This window comes from Hemitrygon akajei, chromosome 7 (genome assembly GCF_048418815.1).
Source record: "Hemitrygon akajei chromosome 7, sHemAka1.3, whole genome shotgun sequence".
Lineage (NCBI taxonomy): Eukaryota > Metazoa > Chordata > Chondrichthyes > Myliobatiformes > Dasyatidae > Hemitrygon > Hemitrygon akajei.
Window position 1 is genome coordinate 96,816,106 of NC_133130.1, and position 19,872 is coordinate 96,835,977.

A 19,872-nucleotide genomic window follows, 5' to 3' on the forward strand; every position below is an offset into this window, starting at 1 on the left:
CAAATAGGTAAAATATTATGCTGTTATATATACAATGGTCAAAAAAAACTACAACTCCTCATAGCAATCATAAAAAAAAGTCTGGAAATTTTATTGATAAGGAAACAAAAACCCCACTAACTAAACAAACAAAAAAAAAGAGAAAAAAAAGAAAAGAAAAATTGGGCAGTCCAATTGAGGATAAAATTAGAAAAAAAAAGAGAAAAAAAACCCCATCCTTCCAGTCATCTCTGAACCTTCATGAATAAGGATTTTCCCCAAAGAGAATAAAGAAAAATAAATAAATAAAATTAAATCATGTGGAAATATTGAATAAAGGGTCGCCAGACTTGTTCAAAATTAAAGGATGTATCAAATGTCCGGCTTCTAATTTTCTCCAAACTTAGACATGACATAATGGAGGAGAGCCAATAGAAAACAGTCGGCGGGTTAGATTCTTTCCAGTGTAGCAAAATAGCTCTCCTAGCCAGTAAAGTTGAAAAAGCTATCACATGTTGGGCGGAAGCAGACACTTTGCTTGCTTCCTCTGGAATAATCCCAAAAATTGCCGTAAGTGGATTAGGTTGAACATCCATATCTATAACTTTAGATAATATTCCAAACACATCCCTCCAAAAATTATTTAAAATTACACATGACCAAAACATATGAGTTAGAGTAGCCACTTCTGCGTTACATCTGTCACAAATAGGGCTTATGTTAGGAAAAATATGTGCCAATTTATCTTTGGACATATGGGCCCTGTATACTATCTTAAACTGAATTAAGATATGGAATGCGCAGATAGATGAATTATTGACTAAATAATAAATTTTACTCCATTGATTATCTGAAAGTGAATGTTGACGTTCTACTTCTCAGGTGCGTTGAACCCTATCATTAGGCGACATGTGAGCATTCATTAACTGTTTATAAATGATAGCTATTAATCGTTTTTGAAAAGGTTTAAACTGAAAAATAACATAAGCCAAATTTAAAGAGCAGACCAAGGGGTAATTCGGTAAAAAATCACTTAAAAAATTCCTAACCTGAAAAATATCTGAAAAAATGTGTATTAGAGATATCATATTTATCCATTAACTGTGAAAAAGACATTAAACAGTCTTGTAAAAACAAATCTAAAAAAGTTTTTATTCCGTTAATTTTCCATGTTAAAGAAGCCTAATCCAAAGTTGATGGTTTAAAAAAATTAGAATAAATATTACTAGAAAGTAAAAAATCATTTAATTCAAAAAATCTATGAAATTGAAACCAAATTTTTAAAGTATGTTTAACAATAGGGTTAAGAGCTTGTCTACCTATTCTGGAGAGCGAAAACGGAAGAGGAGCTCCTAATAAAGAAGCTAACAAAAACCCCATTACTGAATTTTCCTCCAACTGTAACCATGAAGGGTGATCTTGGTCGTCTATATCATAAATCCAAAAAGTTATATAACGAATATTAATTGCCCAATAATAAAATCTAAAGTTTGGTAAAGCCAGTCCTCCATCTTTTTTTGATTTTTGCAATAAAAGTTTATTCACTCTAGAGCTTTTATTATTCCAAACATAAGATAAAATCAGAGAATCTTTTATCAAAAAAAGCTTTTGGAACAAAAGAGGGAACTGCTTGAAATATATATAAAAATTTCGGTAGAATAACCATTTTTATAGCATTTATTTGACCTATCAATGACATCGACATAGGTGACCATTTAGAAAGCGCCTGTTGAGTATATTCAACTAAAGGGAAGAAATTATGCCTATACAGGCCTTTAAAAATTTTTGTAATTTTAATACCAAGGTAAGTAAAATGGTTTTTGGCAATATTAAAAGGTATTTGATCATAATAATCAGAATAATTATTAATAGGAAATAATTCACTTTTATGTAAATTAAGTTTATATCCAGAAAAAGTACCAAATTCCATAAATATAGATAACATAGAAGGAACAGATTTCTTAAGATTTGAAATGTAAACTAATAAATCATCCGCGTATAACGAAAGCTTGTGTAATTTATCCCCTCTCCTAATACCCTGCACAGAATTAGAATCCCTAAGAGCAATAGCAAGTGGTTCTAAAGCCAAATTAAATAATAAAGGACTAAGGGGCAACCCTAACGGGTACCTCTATATAATCTAAAGTAAGGAGACTTTTGATTATTAGTTAAAACAGCAGCTACTGGGGCATGATAAATCAATTTAATCCAGGAAATAAATCCTGGACCAAAATTAAACCTCTTCAAAACCTGAAATAGATAAGGCCACTCCACCCTATCAAAGGCTTTCTCTGCATACAAAAATCCAATACATTCCGATTCTTTGGCTGAGGGGGAATAAATGATATTTAATAATCTTCGAATATTAAAATGTGAGTACCTATTTTTAATAAATCCTGTTTGATCGTTTGAGATAACATTAGGCAAGATAGTCTCAAGCCTATTTGCTAGAATCTTAGAGAGGATTTTAAAATCTACATTCAGTAAAGAAATAGGTCTATAGGATACACATTCCAGTGGGTCTTTTCCTTTTTTTGGTATCAATGAAATTAGTGCTTCATAAAAAGTTTCAGGAAGGTTCCCAGAGGCTGTAGAATCGGTAAACGTTTGATGAAGATGTGGTATAAGCATTTCATGAAAAGTCTTGTAAAGTTTACCGTATAACCATCAGGTCCCGGAGCTTTACCTAATTGCATAGAGGATATAGCCTTGGCCTTGGCTATCTCCTCTTGTTTAATAGGTGCATCTAACATATCGGCATCTTGAATCGAAATTTGGGGTATGTTTAACCTTTGCAAAAATTTATTCATAGTCATAGTACTATCAGAGAATTCAGATTTATAAAGATTAGAATAAAAGTCCATAAATATCTTATTAATTTCATAAGGATCTAAAGTTTCTGTTCTATCTGGTCGGCGAATTTTTAAAATCTGTCTTCTGACCATCCCAGCCTTTAACTGACCCGCTAAAAGTTTAGCAGATTTTCCCCAATGTATATAAAATAAACTTTTAGATTTAAAAATTTGCTGTTCAATGGGAAAGGTCAGAAGTAAATCATACTGTGATTGAAGTTCGACCCTTTCTTTATATAGATCTTCAGTAGGTTTAACTGAATACGCTTTATCTATCTGTTTAATTTTATTAATAAGCACTGACAATTTCGCTTTAGTTTTATTTCTCAAGGCTGCTGAATGAGATTATCTGTCCCCTAAGAAAAGATTTCAAGGTGTCCCATATAACCAGATTTGACATTCCTTCAGTTGTATTAAATTCAAAAAATATAGAAATTTGCTCCTTAATAAAATTAACAAAAGCTGGATCCTGTAACAATACGGGGTTCAATTTCCACTGTGAGATTTTCAAAAATCTGTCCGAAAACTTAAGGGTTAACTTTAAAGGCGCGTGATCTGAAAGTGCAATGATGTCATACACACATTCAACAACGGAGTTTAACAGACGTGTATCTAAAAAAAAGTAATCAATTCGAGAATATTTGTGATGGACGTGTGAGAAAAAAGAGAATTCTTTATCATTGGGGTGTTTATATCTCCAAATATCGACAAGGCCATATTCTAATAAAAAAGAGTTAATACAAGCCGCTGCTTTATTAGGAAGCAACGGATTGGTTGATGACCTATCAATTGCCGGATTTAGACAACAATTAAAGTCACCACTTATGATCAGCTTATATTCATTGAGATTCGGTAACTCTGAAAAAAGTTTCTTAAAAAAATCAGAATTATCTACAATAGGTGCGTATACACACACCAGAGCTACCTTTTGCTTGCATAAAGTTGACTGGACTGCCAACACAGATGCCTTGTGCAGGAAGGCACAGAGTCGACTGTACTTCCTTAGAAGGTTGGCGTCATTCAATGTCTGTAGTGAGATGCTGAAGATGTTCTATAGGTCAGTTGTGGAGAGCGCCCTCTTCTTTGTAGTGGCGTGTTGGGGAGGCAGCATTAAGAAGAGGGACGCCTCACGTCTTAATAAGCTGGGAAGGAAGGCGGGCTCTGTCGTGGGCAAAGTACTGGAGAGTATAACATCGGTAGCTGAGCGAAGGGCGTTGAGTAGGCTACGGTCAATTATGGAAAACCCTGAACATCCTCTACATAGCACCATCCAGAGACAGAGAAGCAGTTTCAGCGACAGGTTGATATCGATGCAATGCTCCTCAGACAGGATGAAGAGGTCAATACTCCCCAATGCCATTAGGCTTTACAATTCAACCGCCAGGAGTAAGATATGTTAAAGTGCCGGGGTTGATTGTATTTAATGTATCTAAGTAAACTACTTAAGAACTTTTTAAAAGCTATTATTAATGCTTTTTGAGAGAGTGATTTAGATGCATATCATATTTTTACTGAGTAATTTTATGTAATTAGTTTTGCTAAAACAAGTGTATGGGACATTGGAAAAAATGTTGAATTTCCCCATGGGGATGAATAAAGTATCTATCTATCTATCTATCTATCTAATAAACCAGTAACAATTAAATATCTTCCAATCGAATCAGTAGTAGTATTAAGGTGTACAAAAGGGATTTTGGGACTAAGAAATATAGAAACGCCTCTTATTTTACTATCCAACAGTGAGTGAAATAAAGGCCCTTTCCAAAAGCGAAGAAATCTATCCTCATCCTGTTTTCATACATGATTTTCTTGCGCAAAAATAATATCAGCATTAAGTGTTTTTAATTTCTTAAAAATCTTTTTACGCTTAATGGGGTGATTAACACCGTTCCAATTCCAAGATATTATATTGATTTTATTAACATCCATGTTTAAAATTGAGTTTAATATTATATAAAAGAAATGTTATGCAAGTACAGATTAAACCAAAAGGCGCGAGTACAACCAGAAGGAGTGACGCACTAACGAAAGAGAAATCCATCAAAAGAACTGCCCAATCAAGAAAATAACCTACTCTAATAGACCTCTCCCCCCTCCCCCCACCCAAAAGATAGAAAGGAAGGAACCAATAGGCTGGTCCCATGTTAACTAATAACCTTTGACCCTGTTCTCCATCTTGCAGCTCCGTATAATAAAAAAAAGCAAAAATCCCATGAAAAATAGCCATAATAAAAGGCAGACATTCTCATTTGACTGCTTTTTGCCCATATCCCTCTAAAATTTCCCTAATCATGTGCCTGTCCAAGTACTTTTTAAATGCTGTTAGTAAGACCATAAGACATATGAACCAATTGTGCTCCTTCAGCCCATCGAGTCTGCTCCGCCATTCCACCATGGCTGATTTATTATCCCTCTCAACCACAGTCTCCCACTTTTTCTCCATAACCTTTGATGCCTTTACTAATCAAGAACCTATTAACCTCTGCTTTAAATATACCCAGCCGTCTGTGACAATGAATTCCATTGATTCAACACCTCCTCATCTCCATTCTAAAGGGTCGTTTCTGTATTCTGAGCCTGTGCTCTCTGGCCCTATGCTCCCCCCCCCCCCCACTAAAGGAAACTATCCTCTCTGTGTGCACTCTATCTAGGTTTCAATGAGATTCCCCCTCATGCTTCTAATATGCCTGCCTCATCCAATGTTGTGAGACGATTAACTATCTTATGGCTTTACTGCCACCCCTCCCAGCCTCTGCATGTGTCCTCAATGTACCAGAGGATAACAGCAGTCTTGTCAGTCCCAGTCTTCATGAAAGGTTGAATTGCATCTGGAGTTAATGGGGTAGCTGAGAAGGAGCTGGACCTCGGTGCAGATTATAAAATTGAGAGCTAGGTCTTTCTTGACTGATACATAGAGACAGAAGGAGATAAAAATCTGGAACTCTCATCTGTGTTCAGTGATAGTTGACTTTAAATGAGATTATTTTCACTAAACAAAGGTATTTAGGGAAAAAGGGCTGTGTAGTTAGGTAACATTGCACATAAAGGTGGAACAGGCTTGAACAGATAAGCAACTTACTGTTGTGCCCATCTTTCTGGATAGGAAAATTCTCGGTAGCTTCTAGAGTAGGTTACAATATTGTGGGCCGAAGGACCTGTAATGAGCTGTAGGTTTTCTGTGTTTCTATGTAATAAACCTTAAGGGCTATTATTGGATTCAATATTTTCTTGGTATTCCTAGCCCCTGGTATCAATGCATCCATAGTTTAAGTAATTTTGTACCTCTTTTCTTTCATCTTGCCAGAATCAATGACGTAAACAATATCATCGATAGTGACTGAGGTTTCAGCAATGTTAGTGGAGATTATGATCTTGGTGGTTCCCTCAGGAGGACGAAGGAAGACTGCTTGTTGTTCCTCACTGGACAGTGAGGAGTGGAGTGGGTACACAAGACACCTGGAACAGTAGAGACGTCTTAGTTCATGTGATGGCAAAGAGTCAAAGCAGCTCTTTGAAAAATTATAAAAATTACTTTGTACACTACCTATAAAAGAGCAAAAAAATCTTACAGTAAATTTATTAAGTACTCAGAAATACAAGCTTAATAAAAACTAGAATATATACTTGAAATGGAGGTCTGACAGTATTTTATAACCAGTTGCCAGGAGGTGCAAGCTAGTCATTTCCCACAGATTTTTCTCATGGGCTTTGCCCTTTTAACAATATGACAGAAGAGTTAAAATACGTGCCTGGAGCATCAGGTGCCCATACCACATGAATCACAAACATAAAGGGAAACTGATTTAAAAAGCACAAGCATTTAGCCATTCACATTGAACAATTAAAATACCAACTTTAACCTGGGTGAAATAAAGGAAAACCTTTCATCATTCCTCCATTACACACTTTGTTTTGCAAGTATTTGTAACAAAAACCTAAGTCCATCCACAATGTGAATATCATTCTCATAAACGAGTTGGTCAAGCACTGAACTGGATACAAACTTTGTGGTCTGACTGATCACCCTTTTCTCATTTCTAACCTTCAAATTAATATCATCTTCCAGGGACAACGTTCCAAACTGTACACCTGTTTATCACCCTCAACCTTTCCACCTTGGTAAAGTTTTAAAGCCAAGTCACACATTTAGAAAATATCTTCCACTTTCGTTATCTCATTATCTCCTCCTGTGGAGATAATTGAACAAATTTGAACAAATATCTCTGTCCCCCACTTCATCAGCAGGGCACACCCTTCCATCACAGCCATATGGAATTTTCATCATATTATTATGAATCACAACTTCATAACTAGAATTCACAGCACAGCATCTTATAATTGCCAAACAAAACAATTTAAAAACAATGAATCTGGGGCCTTTTAGAGAGAGAAATCCATCACGTCTGCTAGTTCACCAAAAGACCCGTTTGTTTGGTGCCCTTTCTGCTACCTTTGAACTTTGTATTTGCTATTTTTATGCACTTCTCCCCTAAAAGCATTAAAGCCTCTACTCACACCATTATTTCTGGTATTCAACATCTTAAAACTCTTATCACAAATAACAATTAGATTTTTGTTTGCAATGATCTAGCAGCCTCTTGACAGATGACTGGCTAATGTGGAAACTTTTCTATGAGAGTCAGAGTTATACAGCATGGAAACAGGTCCAATACCCCTACTCAAAGTTCAAAGTAAAATTATTGTCAAGGTATATACTCTATGTCACTATATACAATCATGAGATTCATTTTTCTTGTGGGCTTTCACAGTTAATACAAGATCAATGAAAGACCGCAGCTAACAGGATGTATAAAAAAACAACAAACTGTGCAAGGACAAAATGAAAAAAAATTAACACTAAGTAAGAAAGCAATAAACATAGAGAACATGAGATGAAGAGCATTTGAAAGTGAATCTGATGGTTGTAGGGGCAAGTGAAGTTGTCCCCTCTGGTTCGAGAGCCTGATGGTTGAAGGGTAGTAACTGTTCCTGAACCTGGTGGTGTGGGTCCTGAGGCTCCTGATGGCAACAGTGAGGAGAGAGTGTGCTCTGGATGATGGGGGTCCTCGATGATGGATACTGCTTTCTTGTGACTGCGCTCCATATAGATGTGCTCAACGTGGGGAGGGGTTTGTCTGTGATGGACCGGGCCATATTCACTACCTTTTACAACCAAGAAAAGAATCTGCAGATGCTGGAAATCTGAGCAATACACACAAAATGCTGGAGAAACTCAGCGGGCCAGGCAGCATCTATGGAAAAGCGTACAGCTGACGTTTCGGGCCGAAACATCGACTCCACTACTTTTTATTGGCTTTTCTGTTCTTCCCTTTCTCATCAACCTTTTGTGAAAAGAGTCCCCCATTATGTTGCCTTTCCTCATAAATAAAGCCCATCATCTCAGTGTATCGCCTGTGCATTTCTTATCCAGGACATCATTGCTGAAGAGAGGCAGCTGTCAATGAGCCCCATTGTTAGAGTCCTAGAGCAACACAGCACAGACCCAGTCCCTTCAGCCCAAAGAGTCCATGCCACTAACGTTCTCACCCAGATTGTCCCAATTTCCTGTGTTGTGCCCATGTCCCTCTAAGCTCTGCCCCTCCATGTACTGATCTAAGTGCTTGTACCTACCTTAATCATCTCATTCCACAACTCACCATCCTCTGTGTGGAAAAGTTACCCCTCAGGTCCCTTTTAAATCTTTCTCCTCTTACTCTAAATCTACGCCCCTAGTTTCAGACTCCCCTACCCTGGGGAAAGGCTCACCATCCATCTTATTGAGGTCTCTGATAATTTTAAACATTTCTATAAGGTCCCCCTTCTTGTAAACAAATTCCCACCACCCCCTCCCAACCTTCTACTACTTCTCACCTGCTAATACTTCCCCTGGGTTCCCTCCTCCTCCCTTTTCTCCAATGGTCCACTCTCCTCCCCTACCAGATCCTTTCTACTCCAGCCCTTGACCTTTCCCACCCTCTTGGTTTCACCTATCTCCTTCCAGCTAGCCTCTTTCCCCTCCCTCCACCTTGTTATTCTGGCACCTTCCCCCTTCCTTTTCAGTCCTGAAGAAGGGCCTAAAACGTCGACAGTTTACTCTTTTCCACAGATGCTGTCTGACTTGCTGAGTTCCTCCAGAGTTTTGTGTGCACTGCTTTGGATTTCCAGCATCTGCAGCCTTACTCGTGTTTACCGTAGGTCTCCTAGCCTGGCCAACCTTTCCCTGTGACTCAGACCCTCTAGTCCCGGCAATGTCCTTGTAAATCTTGTCTGCTCTCTTTCCAGTGTATTCAAATTTTTCCTATAACAGGGTGACCAAAACTGTACAGTACTCCAAGTGCGGTCTCACCACCGTCTTATGCAACTGCAACTTAATGTTCTGCCTCCTACTCTCAGTCCCCTGACTAATGGAGGCCAGTGTGCCGAATGCCCTTTTCACCACTCTGTGAAGCAGCTTATTACTCAGTCACTGTGTGGAAAAGGCCCTTGAGCTGCATCACCAGCAACCCCCAATTTAACCCCAACCCAATCGTGGGGCAATTTACAATGACCATCTAACCTACAAACTGGCATCAGGCCTTGTGCATTCACATACAAATAACACCACCAACCCCTGCTTCACACTAGCCACAAGCCTTCATTCTGAGAAACAACCTTCAACCACCACACTCTGCTTCCGACCACTAGGCCAACTTTAAATTTACCTAACAAGCTCTTCCTGAATTCCACGGAACCTAACCTTCCAGAGCAGCCTACTGTGTGACCTTTTCAAAGGCCTTGCTAAAGTCCAAACAGCCCTACCCTCATCTACCTTCATGAGTACTTCTACAAAAATAAAACTCAAGGTTCACCAAGCTTGGTTTTCCATTCACAAAATCCAAGTTATTGCCTAATCAAACTCTGCCTATCTAGATGCCAGTAGACCCTGTCCCTCAGAATTCCCTCCAGTAACCTCCCCGCCACTGATGTCACACTGAATGGCCTGTACTTCCTCAACTTGTCCTTGTAACAACACTTTCCAAACAAGAAAACATTAGCCACCTCCCAGTCTTCTGGAATGTCACCAGTGGATAACGGTGAAGCAACTGTCCCCTTAAGTATCTCCGCAATTTATTCGCTATCCTGAAGGTGCTGCAAGGCTCCAAATACTTCCTCCCTGATAATGTAAATGCCTTCCAAAATGTCACCACCTGTTTCCTTTACCCCTTGAACAACCATGATTTTCTTCCCAGCAAACACTGAGGAGAAATATTCACTGAAAATCCCACCACTTTCTGCAGCTCAGGACGACAGCTGCCAAGTGGGACCTTGTCAAAGACCAAAGGAACTTTCCTTAGCCATCCATCTTTATTTAGATATAGACCCTTTTTGGATTTTCTTTAACCTTTCCTGCCAGATCCATATCAGGCCTTCTCTTTGCCCTCCTGTTTTCTTTCTTAAGAGAGTTCTCAATCTTTTTGTAGTCAGTTTCTTACATTACAGACCTTTTCCCATGCTTGTTGTTGAAGAGAGGGTTACACTGAAGCTGTTCGTATAATAACTTGATATCTGCCAGGCCAGGCAAGAATATTAAAACAGCTCCTATTAAAACAATTGGATGAAAAATGAAAAGAAAAGCAACATCATATACATCAAACACACTCTTGATATTCCAAAACTACATTACTTTTAAACCTAGCAATCACAAAAAATTAGAATTTCTTGATTGGATGTTTCTTTAAAAATATTAGGGACACAGGTATCCTTTGGACAATGGACAACTAGGAACAGAAGGAAATTAAAACAAGCAGCAACTTATAACTTAATTTCGAGATACAGCACAGCAACAGGCCCTTTGGCCAACAAGACATCCATGTGACCAATTAACCTACTAACTCGCACGCCTTTGGAATGTGGGAGGAAACTGGAGCCCCAGGGAAAACTTAAGAACGTAGAAACACCTTACAGATGGCAGAGGGAATTAAACCTGGGTCACTGGCGCCGTAAAGAATTACGCTAACTGCTATGCTACTGTGCCACCTTCATAGTGAAAAAAAACTCTTTGGTCTATAAGGGCAGCTACTGAGTTTATAACTCGCAGCCTCACTCACACTCTAGTCTCTGCCATTCACTTTCTGTACTCTTCCAACACTTCCTTCAGAGTACACCGAAGCCTCTGCACTAGATCATCATTCTTTTTTCCTTCTTTCACCCACAGCTATAGCAGAACCAGTGCATTATAATTTCATTCTTCTGACTTTAACTAATGATTTTGAATAGTTAACTTGACCTTTATAAATCAAAGTATTGATACAGGAGTTGGGATGTTATATTGAAGTTGTATATGATGTTGGTGAGGCCTACTTTGGAGAATTGTGTGCCATTCTGATCATCTGCCTGCAGGAAAGATACCAATAAGATTGAAAGAGCACAGAAAATTTACGAGGATGTTGCTGGGACTTGAGGAACTGAGCCTTAAGGAAAGGCTGAACAGGTTAGCACTTTTTTTCCCCTGGAGTGTAGTAGAATGAAGATTTGATAAAGGTGTACAAAATTATGGACAGGAAAAATTCAAACAGGCTATTTCCACTGAAGACTAGAATGAGAGGTTCTAGATCAAAGATGCAATGTGTAAGGGAAACATGAGGGGGATCTTCTTCACTCAGAGGGTGGTGAGTGTGGCACGAGCTGCCAGCAGAAATGGTGGATGAGAGCACCATTGCAATGTTTAAAAGAAGTTTGGATAAGTACATGGATGGAAGTCTCTGGTCCAGGTGCAGGTCAATGGGACTAGGCAGAATAATAGTTCAGCATGGACTAGACGGATCAAAGGACTGTCTGTGTTGTAGTGCTCTGACTTCATGACAACTTTGGCCTGCACTCCATGACAGACCTCTCTGACCTTTTCACCTGGCTGCTTTTACGGACTTATTTTCTCACCTCTCCAGTTCTGACAAAGGCTCCTTGATCTGAAGCACCAATTCGATTTCTCTCCCCTATGATGCCAAGTACTTTGGGAAGTTTCTGTTACAGCAGGAAACTTATTTTTATTTTGTCTTTTAGAGCATTACTTGCCAGCTCCAGGAATATATTTGGAAAAATGAAAACCATTGTGTGTTAGGTTTTAGAATTGTGGGAATAAACTAAGTATAGTTGCACAAAGAACCACAGAATTATGCAGTGAGCTCACAAAATCGTGTCATGCAGCAAAGCCCATTTGGACCAATGTGCCTGTGCTGGCTTTACAAGAAGATTAAAGATGTACATCAAAACAGAGTGAAATTCGTCATTTGTGGTACCATCTTTAAAGGCCCTCTTCTTCTGGTTTAGGAGGCCTTTGATGTGACTAGTGATCCAGGGCTTATTATTGGGATAGCAGCGAACAGTTCTAACAGGGACAACGGCATCCACACAAAAGTTAATATAGTCCGTTGTGCATTCAGTGACCTCCTCAACGCCCCCACAGAGCCCCCCTTGCAGTACATCCCAGTTAGTAGTACCGAAGCAGTCTCTCAGGGCCTGTTCAGCTTCAGGAGTCCACTTCCTAAAAGAGCATGTGGTAGTGGGATGCCTCATCACAATTGATTTATATCTGGGCTGTAACAAAACCAGGTTGTGATCAGCTTTCCCCAATGAAGGCAGTGGGGATGCACTATATGCCTCCTCTACGTTTGCATACAGTAGGTCAATAGTCCTATTACCCCTGGTGTAGCAATCCACGTACTGGGAGAAAGCAGTAAATGTGTGGAGCAGGTTAAGACCTACAAGTATCTGGGAGTACAGTTAGACGAGAAGCTAGACTGGACTGCCAACACAGATGTCTTGTGCAGGAAGGTACAGAGTCGACTGTACTTCCTAAGAAGGTTGGCGTCATTCAATGTCTGTAGTGAGATGCTGAAGATGTTCTATAGGTCAGTTGTGGAGAGCGCCCTCTTCTTTGTGGTGGCGTGTTGGGGAGGAAGCATTAAGAAGAGGGACGCCTCACGTCTTAATAAGCTGGTAAGGAAGGCGGGCTCTGTCGTGGGCAAAGTACTGGAGAGTTTAACATCGGTAGCTGAGCGAAGGGCGCTGAGTAGGCTACGGTCAATTATGGAAAACTCTGAACATCCTCTACATAGCACCATCCAGAGACAGAGAAGCAGTTTCAGCGACAGGTTACTATCGATGCAATGCTCCTCAGACAGGATGAAGAGGTCAATACTCCCCAATGCCATTAGGCTTTACAATTCAACCGCCAGGAGTAAGATATGTTAAAGTGCCGGGGTTGATTGTATTTAATGTATCTAAGTAAACTACTTAAGAACTTTTTAAAAGCTATTATTAATGCTTTTTGAGAGAGTGATTTAGATGCATATCATATTTTTACTGAGTAATTTTATGTAATTAGTTTTGCTAAAACAAGTGTATGGGACATTGGAAAAAAAAGTTGAATTTCCCCATGGGGATGAATAAAGTATCTATCTATCTATCTATCTATCTATCTAAATCAAATCAGCAAGAATTGTGCTGGGTAGCCTGCATGTGTCGACACACTTCTGATGCCAACATAGCATGCCCACAAATTACTAACCCTAATCTGTATGCCTTTGGAACATGGGAGGAAAATGGAGCACCCCGTTTTTCTTCAACTGCTCTCAAGGAGCAAGGATCAAATTTATTCCCCATATACATTTACGTATTGGAAATTTGTGGTGGTGTGTTGGTCAGGGCGAGACATGCAATCAAACAAAAATCATCATTCGACAATTATAAGAATAAAGGATCTTATAAAATATAAAGTTGGAGGTTAAAATACAGAACTGGAATAAAATGTTCATAAATACCAGCATGTATTTACAATGTAAACAGCATTATAAAAAGTGGTTTAAAGTGTTTACAGTGTAGTGCAGTGACTGAGCTAATTGGTGGGGAGGATGGGGTGGGGGTGAGGAGGTAAGTAGAATGATTGATCAGATTAATTGCCGGGGGTGGGGTGGGAAAGAGCTTTTAAGATGGCGTGGTTTTTGTTTTAGCCCTATAGCGCTTTCCAGAAGGGATGTTTTGGAAAAAGCAGTTTGCTGGGTAGGGTCGGCAATGAGTTTCCCTGCTCACTTTGTCCCAAATACATACAAGTCATGCAGTGACGGTGGACTGCAGGCAAAGACCTTTCCAGCTGACTTGACAGTTCGCTGCAGGTTTGTATATTGTGAGAGGATGCTACAGCAGATGTGACAATGCTCTCTGTGATGGCAGTGTAGAATTGCACCAGTATGTTCTGGGGAAGATGGAATTTTACCAACTATTGCAAGTTCTACACCCTGGTTAATTCTGACAGTGAAAGCAGTTTTGACCTGTTTCATGTAAGCCCCTTGGAGTTTTGAAAATTATCCTCTTTTTGTACACGCAATTACAGCCTTTCAAATCTTCCAGTATAACTGGGCTTCCTCAGTATCAGGAGCCAGAACTGGCTCAAGATGGAAAGGTGATTTTGGGTAGTTGGCCTTTTTTGTTGTTAGGGGAAAGCACAGAGTTGCGGAGGGATGATAATCAACATAGGTGTACCTCAAAGAGGCATGATTAACTCACTGCTCTACTCTCTTTACACTCATGACTGCATGGCTAGGCACCACTCAAACACCATCGAGAAATTTACCATTGACACCACTGTTTGCAGAATCTCAGATAGCGGCAAGGCATACAGATGGGCTGGTTGACAGCTTTGCACTTAACGTCACCAAGACCAAGGAACTGATTGCAGACTTCAGGAAGGGGAAGGAAGGAGAACACACACCAGTTCTCATTGAGGGGTCAGCAGTAGAAACCGTGAAAAGCTTCAAGTTCCGGGGCACACTATGCCACTACTTTGTCGAGTACAAATGCCAGTTGGGAGTTGCGTGATGCTAAATTGGTAGAGATCGTCAAGACATCTAGATTATTGGGCAGGTTTAGTATCCAAACTGAAGAGTTATCCTGGGCTCAGCACATCAAGGCAAATCAAGAAAGAGGCATACCAACAACTTTACTTCATCAGGAATTTAAGGAGATTTGCTATCTCACCGAAGACTTACAATTTCCATAGATGCACAATGGAGAGCATTACCGTCTGTTATGGAGGCTCACAGGAAATGAAGACTCTGCCAACTCTATAATGGGCACAACTCTCCCCACCGTCAAGGATATCTTCAAGAGGCAGTGCCTTAAGAAGGTGGTATCCATCATTAATAAATCACCATCCGGAACACGGCCTCTTCTCATAACTACTATATGGAAGGAGGTATAACAGCCATACGACTTTGACAATTATTTAGGAACAGCTGCTTGCCCTCTGCCATCAGATTTTTGAATGGATCATGAACCCATCAACAATACCTCATTATTCCTTTTGTTTCACTACTTATTTAGGTAATTTAGAGATTTTTTTGTGTTGTTGCACTGTACTGCTGTCGCAAAACAACAAATTTCACATCATCTAAGTCAGGTTTTATATATCCGATTCTGACTGTAAGCATCAGAGAAATGCAATATAGAGGGAATATCAAAAGCATGGGTAAAGTCAAAGGGTGGGAAGCAGCCAAGCCTTCAAGAGAAACAGATGTTCACAGATCTCAGAATATAGATACAAGTCTTATATACTCAGTGGCCACTTTATTAGGTACACCTGCTCATTAATGCAAATACTTAATCAGCCAATCATGTGGCAGCAACTCAATGTATAAAAGCATGCAGCCATGGTCAGGAGGTTCAGTTGTTGTTCAGACCAAACATCAGAATGGGGAAGAAATGTGATCTAAGTGACTTTGACTGTGGAATGAGACTGTTGGTGCCAGATGGGGTGGTTTGAGTATCTCAGAAACTGCTGATCTGCTGGATTTTCATGCACAACAGTCTCTAGAGCAGGGGTTCTCGACCTTTTTTTATGCCATGGGCCAATACCATTAAGCAGGGATCCATGGACCCCAGGTTAGGAACCCCTGCCCTAATGTTTACAGAGGCCACTGAGTGTATTTCTGCTAATCAGAAACATGGGACGGGGGTGCCCGCTTCTTGAGGTGCTACTGTTCTTCTAATGAAGGCATTCCCATTGCGTTATTGATTACAGAATCTCAGGATTTTGGCCCAATGGTGAGGAAGGACCAGCAACACATTTCCCAATCAGGAGTGCATGAGATTGGGAAGCTAACTGGCAGCTAACGGGGTTTCCATGGACCTGCTGCCCTCATGCTTCTAGGTGGTAGTGGTCACAGGTTTGGGAGGTGCTGACAGAGCAGACTGGCAGAGTAACTGCAACGCAGTTTGTAGATGGCACACAAGGACATACAACACATATGTAGGATGGTTGATTGGATGTTAATTAATTATCATGAGAATTGCTGGCACTGGGTAGCCCCAGGCAAGTAAAGCATATTCTACCACACTCATGACCTGGGCATTGTGATGGTGGAAAGGCAAAAGGACAGAAGGAGGCAAGCCACTTGTTTCAGGATGCCCAGCCTCTGACATGTTGTTGTGTTACTATGCTTATGTGGTTGGTCCAGATGAGTTTGTAGTCAAAAGCGGCCTCAGGTTTTTGATGGCAGGGTCTCTGCAACAGTGATGCCACTGAACGTCAAGGGATTATACCATTGTGGAAGATGGAGTTTCCCAGCACTTTTGTGGGGCAAATGTTACTCTTCATTTACCGTTCTATATCTGAACATTGTCTTGGTCTTGCTGCATTCAGGCATTTGCTGAGAAGATTCAAATGCAATTGAATATTTCAAAGGCAGGGTCTTGCAGCAGCTTCTCTGAGTTGAGGAGCGACCAATCAGCAAGAGGGACTCATGAGAAAGGGCCAATAAGAATAAATCAAGGGCAAGCAGAGCGGCCATTCTTTTGGAGTGTGCCAGTGTGTAGAGTGGCTTTGCCTCATTCTGCTGAAGCGAGATCAGGTTTGGGTAAGGTACATTGTCTTGGAAGTTACTCTCTCCCTCTCCTTATTTGTTCATTCCTCATCTATTGGTACATAGTATAGTGAGAATGGCTTGAGAGTTTTGTACTCTGTGTGGGATGTGGGAAGGCTGGGACACCCCCAGTCCGCATCAAGTGCATCGAGCTGCAGCTCCTGAGAGCATGTATTAAGGAACTGGAGATGTAGCTTGATGACCATATGGGAGAATGAGGAGGTGCCAGACAGGAGCTACAGGAAAGTAGTTTGCAGGAGACATGCAACTGTCAGGCGGAGGAGGGGAATTGCACAGCCAGTGCAGAGTACAACTGTGGACAATCCCCTCAATAAGTATATAACTCTGGATACTATTGAGGGGGACAACTTTCCGAGTGGTGGGGGGGGGGAGTGCCACAGTGACCAGGTCTCTGGCACTGAGAATGGTGCTTTGGCTCAGAAGAGCAGAGAGGTGAAGAGGACTGCGATGTAGTTTGAAGCTTCTTTAGTCAGAGGAACAGAGACGAGGTTCTGTGAGTGTGATAGAGACATCTGAATGGTACGTTGCTTCCCTGGTGCCAGGATCAGGGATATCTTGAATCAGGTCCATGGCATTCTCAAGGGCGAGGGTAAGAAGCCAGTACATATTGGCACCAATAACATAGGCAGTCAAGGTGAGGAGGTCCTGAAAAGAGATTTTAGAGAGCTAGGTAGAAAGCTGAGAAACATGATCTCCAAAGTAGTAATCTTTGGATTGCTGCCCATGCCACATGCCAGTGAGGGTAAGGATGATTTGGCAGGTGAATGCATGGCTGAGGAACTGGTGTAGGGGGCAGAGATTCAGATTTATAGATCATTGGGATCTTTTCTGGGGAAGACATGACCTGTACAAAAGGGTTGGGTTACACCTGAACCCGAGGGGGTCTAATATCCTTGCGGGCAGGTTGGCTAGAGTTGTTCAGGTGGGTTTAAACTAATTTGGCACGGTGATGGGAACCGGAGTGATGGTGCTGAAGTTGAGGTAGTTTATTGACAAACAGAGGCAGAGACTCCTAGCAAGGAGAGACTGTTGATAGGTCTAAATTACAGTGAACATGATGGATGTTATATCTGAATGCATGCAGTATACAGAGTAGGGTAGATGAACTTGTAGCACAGTTACAAATTCGCAGGCATGATGCTGTAGACATCACTGAATCATGGCTGAAAGAAGAGTATAGCTGGGAGCTTAACGTCAAGGATACACATTGTACTGAAAGGTCAGACAGGAAGGCAGAGAGGGTGGTGTTGCTCTGTTGAAAAAACAGAGCAAAATAACAAAGTAAATAAAAAACAAAACAAATCATTAGAAAGAGGTGACATAGGGCTGGAAGGTGTTGAATCATTGTGGATAGTGTTAAAGAACTACAAGGGTAAAAGGATCCTGATGGGAGTTATATACAGAACCCCCCCCAAACGGTAGTGAGGATGAGGTCTACAAACTACAGCAGGAGATAGAAACTGTATGTCAAAAGGGCAATGTTCCAATGCCATGCGAGATTTCAATATGCAGGTAGAACGGGAAAAATCAGGTTGGTGTTGGATTCCAAGAGGGGAATTTCTAGAATGCCTACGAGATAGCTTTTTTGAGCAGCTCATGATTGAGCCCACTAGGGGATCAGCTCTTCTGGATTGGGTGTTGTGTAATGAACCAGAACTGATTAGAGAGCTTAAGGTAAAAAGAACCCTAAGGGGAAAGTGATCATAATATGATTGAATTCACCCTGATATTTGAGGAGGAGTAGCTAAAGTCAGATGTATCAGTATTACAGTGGAGTAAAGGGAATTAGCGGCATGAGAGAGAAGTTGGTCAGAACTGACTGGAAAAGAACACTGGCAGGGATGACAACAGAGCAGCAATGGCTGGAATTTCTGGAAGCAATTTGGAAGGCACAAGATATATACATCCCAAAGAGGAAGAAGTATTCTAAAGACAAGATAACATAACTGTGGCTAACAAGAGAAGTCAAAGCCAACATAAAAACTAAAGAGAGGGCATTTAACAGAGCAAAGATTTGTGGGAAGTTGGAGGATTGGGAAGCTTCCAAATATCAACAGAAGGCAACAAAGTAATTAAGAAGGTAAAGATGGAATACGAAAGTAAGACAGCCTATAATATTAAGGTGGATACTAAAAGTTTCTTCAGAAACAAAGTGTAAAAGAGAGGCAAGAGTGGATATTGGACCACTGGAAAACGATGCTGGAGAGGTAATAACAGGGGTCAAGGAAATGGCAGCTGAACGGAATAAGTATTTTGCATCAGTCTTCACTGTGGAAGACACCAACAATATGGTGGAAGTTCCATGTGTCAGGGATCATGAAGTGTGTGAAGTTACTAAAACTAGAGAGAAGGTTCTTGGGAAACTGAAAGGTCTGAAGGTAGATAACTCACCTGGAACAGATGATGTACACCCCAGGGTTCTGAATGAGATGGTTAAAGAGATTACGGTGGCATTAGCAATGGTCTTTCAAAAATCACTAGATTCTGGAATGGTTCCGGAAGACTGGACAATTGTAAATGTCACTCCACTCTCCAAGAAGGGAGACAGGCAGAAGAAAGAAAATTATAGGCCAGTTAGTCTGAGCTCAGTGGCTAGGATTACGTTGGTGTCAATTATTAAGGATGTGGTTTCGGGGTACTTGGAGGCACATGATAAAATAGGCCGTAGTCAACATGGTTTCTTCAAGGGCAAATCTTGCCTGACAAAACTGCTGGAATTCTTTGAAGAAGTAACAAGCAGGATAGACAAAGGAGAATTGATTGATGTGTATTTGTATTTTCTGAAGGCCTTTGACAAGGTGCCACACATGAGACTCCTTAACAAGCTACAAGCCCATGGTATTACATGGAAGATTCTAGCATGGATAAAGCAGTGGCTGACTGGCAGGAGGCAAAAAGTGAGAATAAAGGGAGCTTTTTCTGGTTGGTTGCTGTTGCTGGTGACTAGTGGTGTTCCACAGGGGTCTGTGTTGAAACAGATTCTTTTTACGTTTTATGTTAATGACTTGGATGATAGAATTGATGGTTTTGTTGCAACGTTTGCAGACGATACAAAGAAAGGTAGAAGGCCAGGTAGTTTTGAAGAAGCAGAGAAGCTACAGAAGGACTTGGACAGATTAGGAAAA

General features: G+C 40.6%; 1 protein-coding gene across 2 annotated transcripts in view; it reads right to left on the reverse strand.

Annotated features, from left to right (window-relative positions):
• Window positions 1-19,872, reverse strand: part of dhx57 (DEAH (Asp-Glu-Ala-Asp/His) box polypeptide 57) — a 91,551-nt gene that overhangs the window by 25,135 nt on the left and 46,544 nt on the right. For both annotated transcript variants that reach the window (XM_073051519.1, XM_073051517.1), the window contains 2 exons: window positions 10,313-10,409; window positions 6,114-6,287 (listed from right to left, as the gene is read on the reverse strand). In XM_073051519.1, the coding sequence (XP_072907620.1) occupies window positions 6,114-6,287; window positions 10,313-10,409 (271 nt within the window). The remainder of the gene's footprint in view (window positions 1-6,113; window positions 6,288-10,312; window positions 10,410-19,872) is intronic.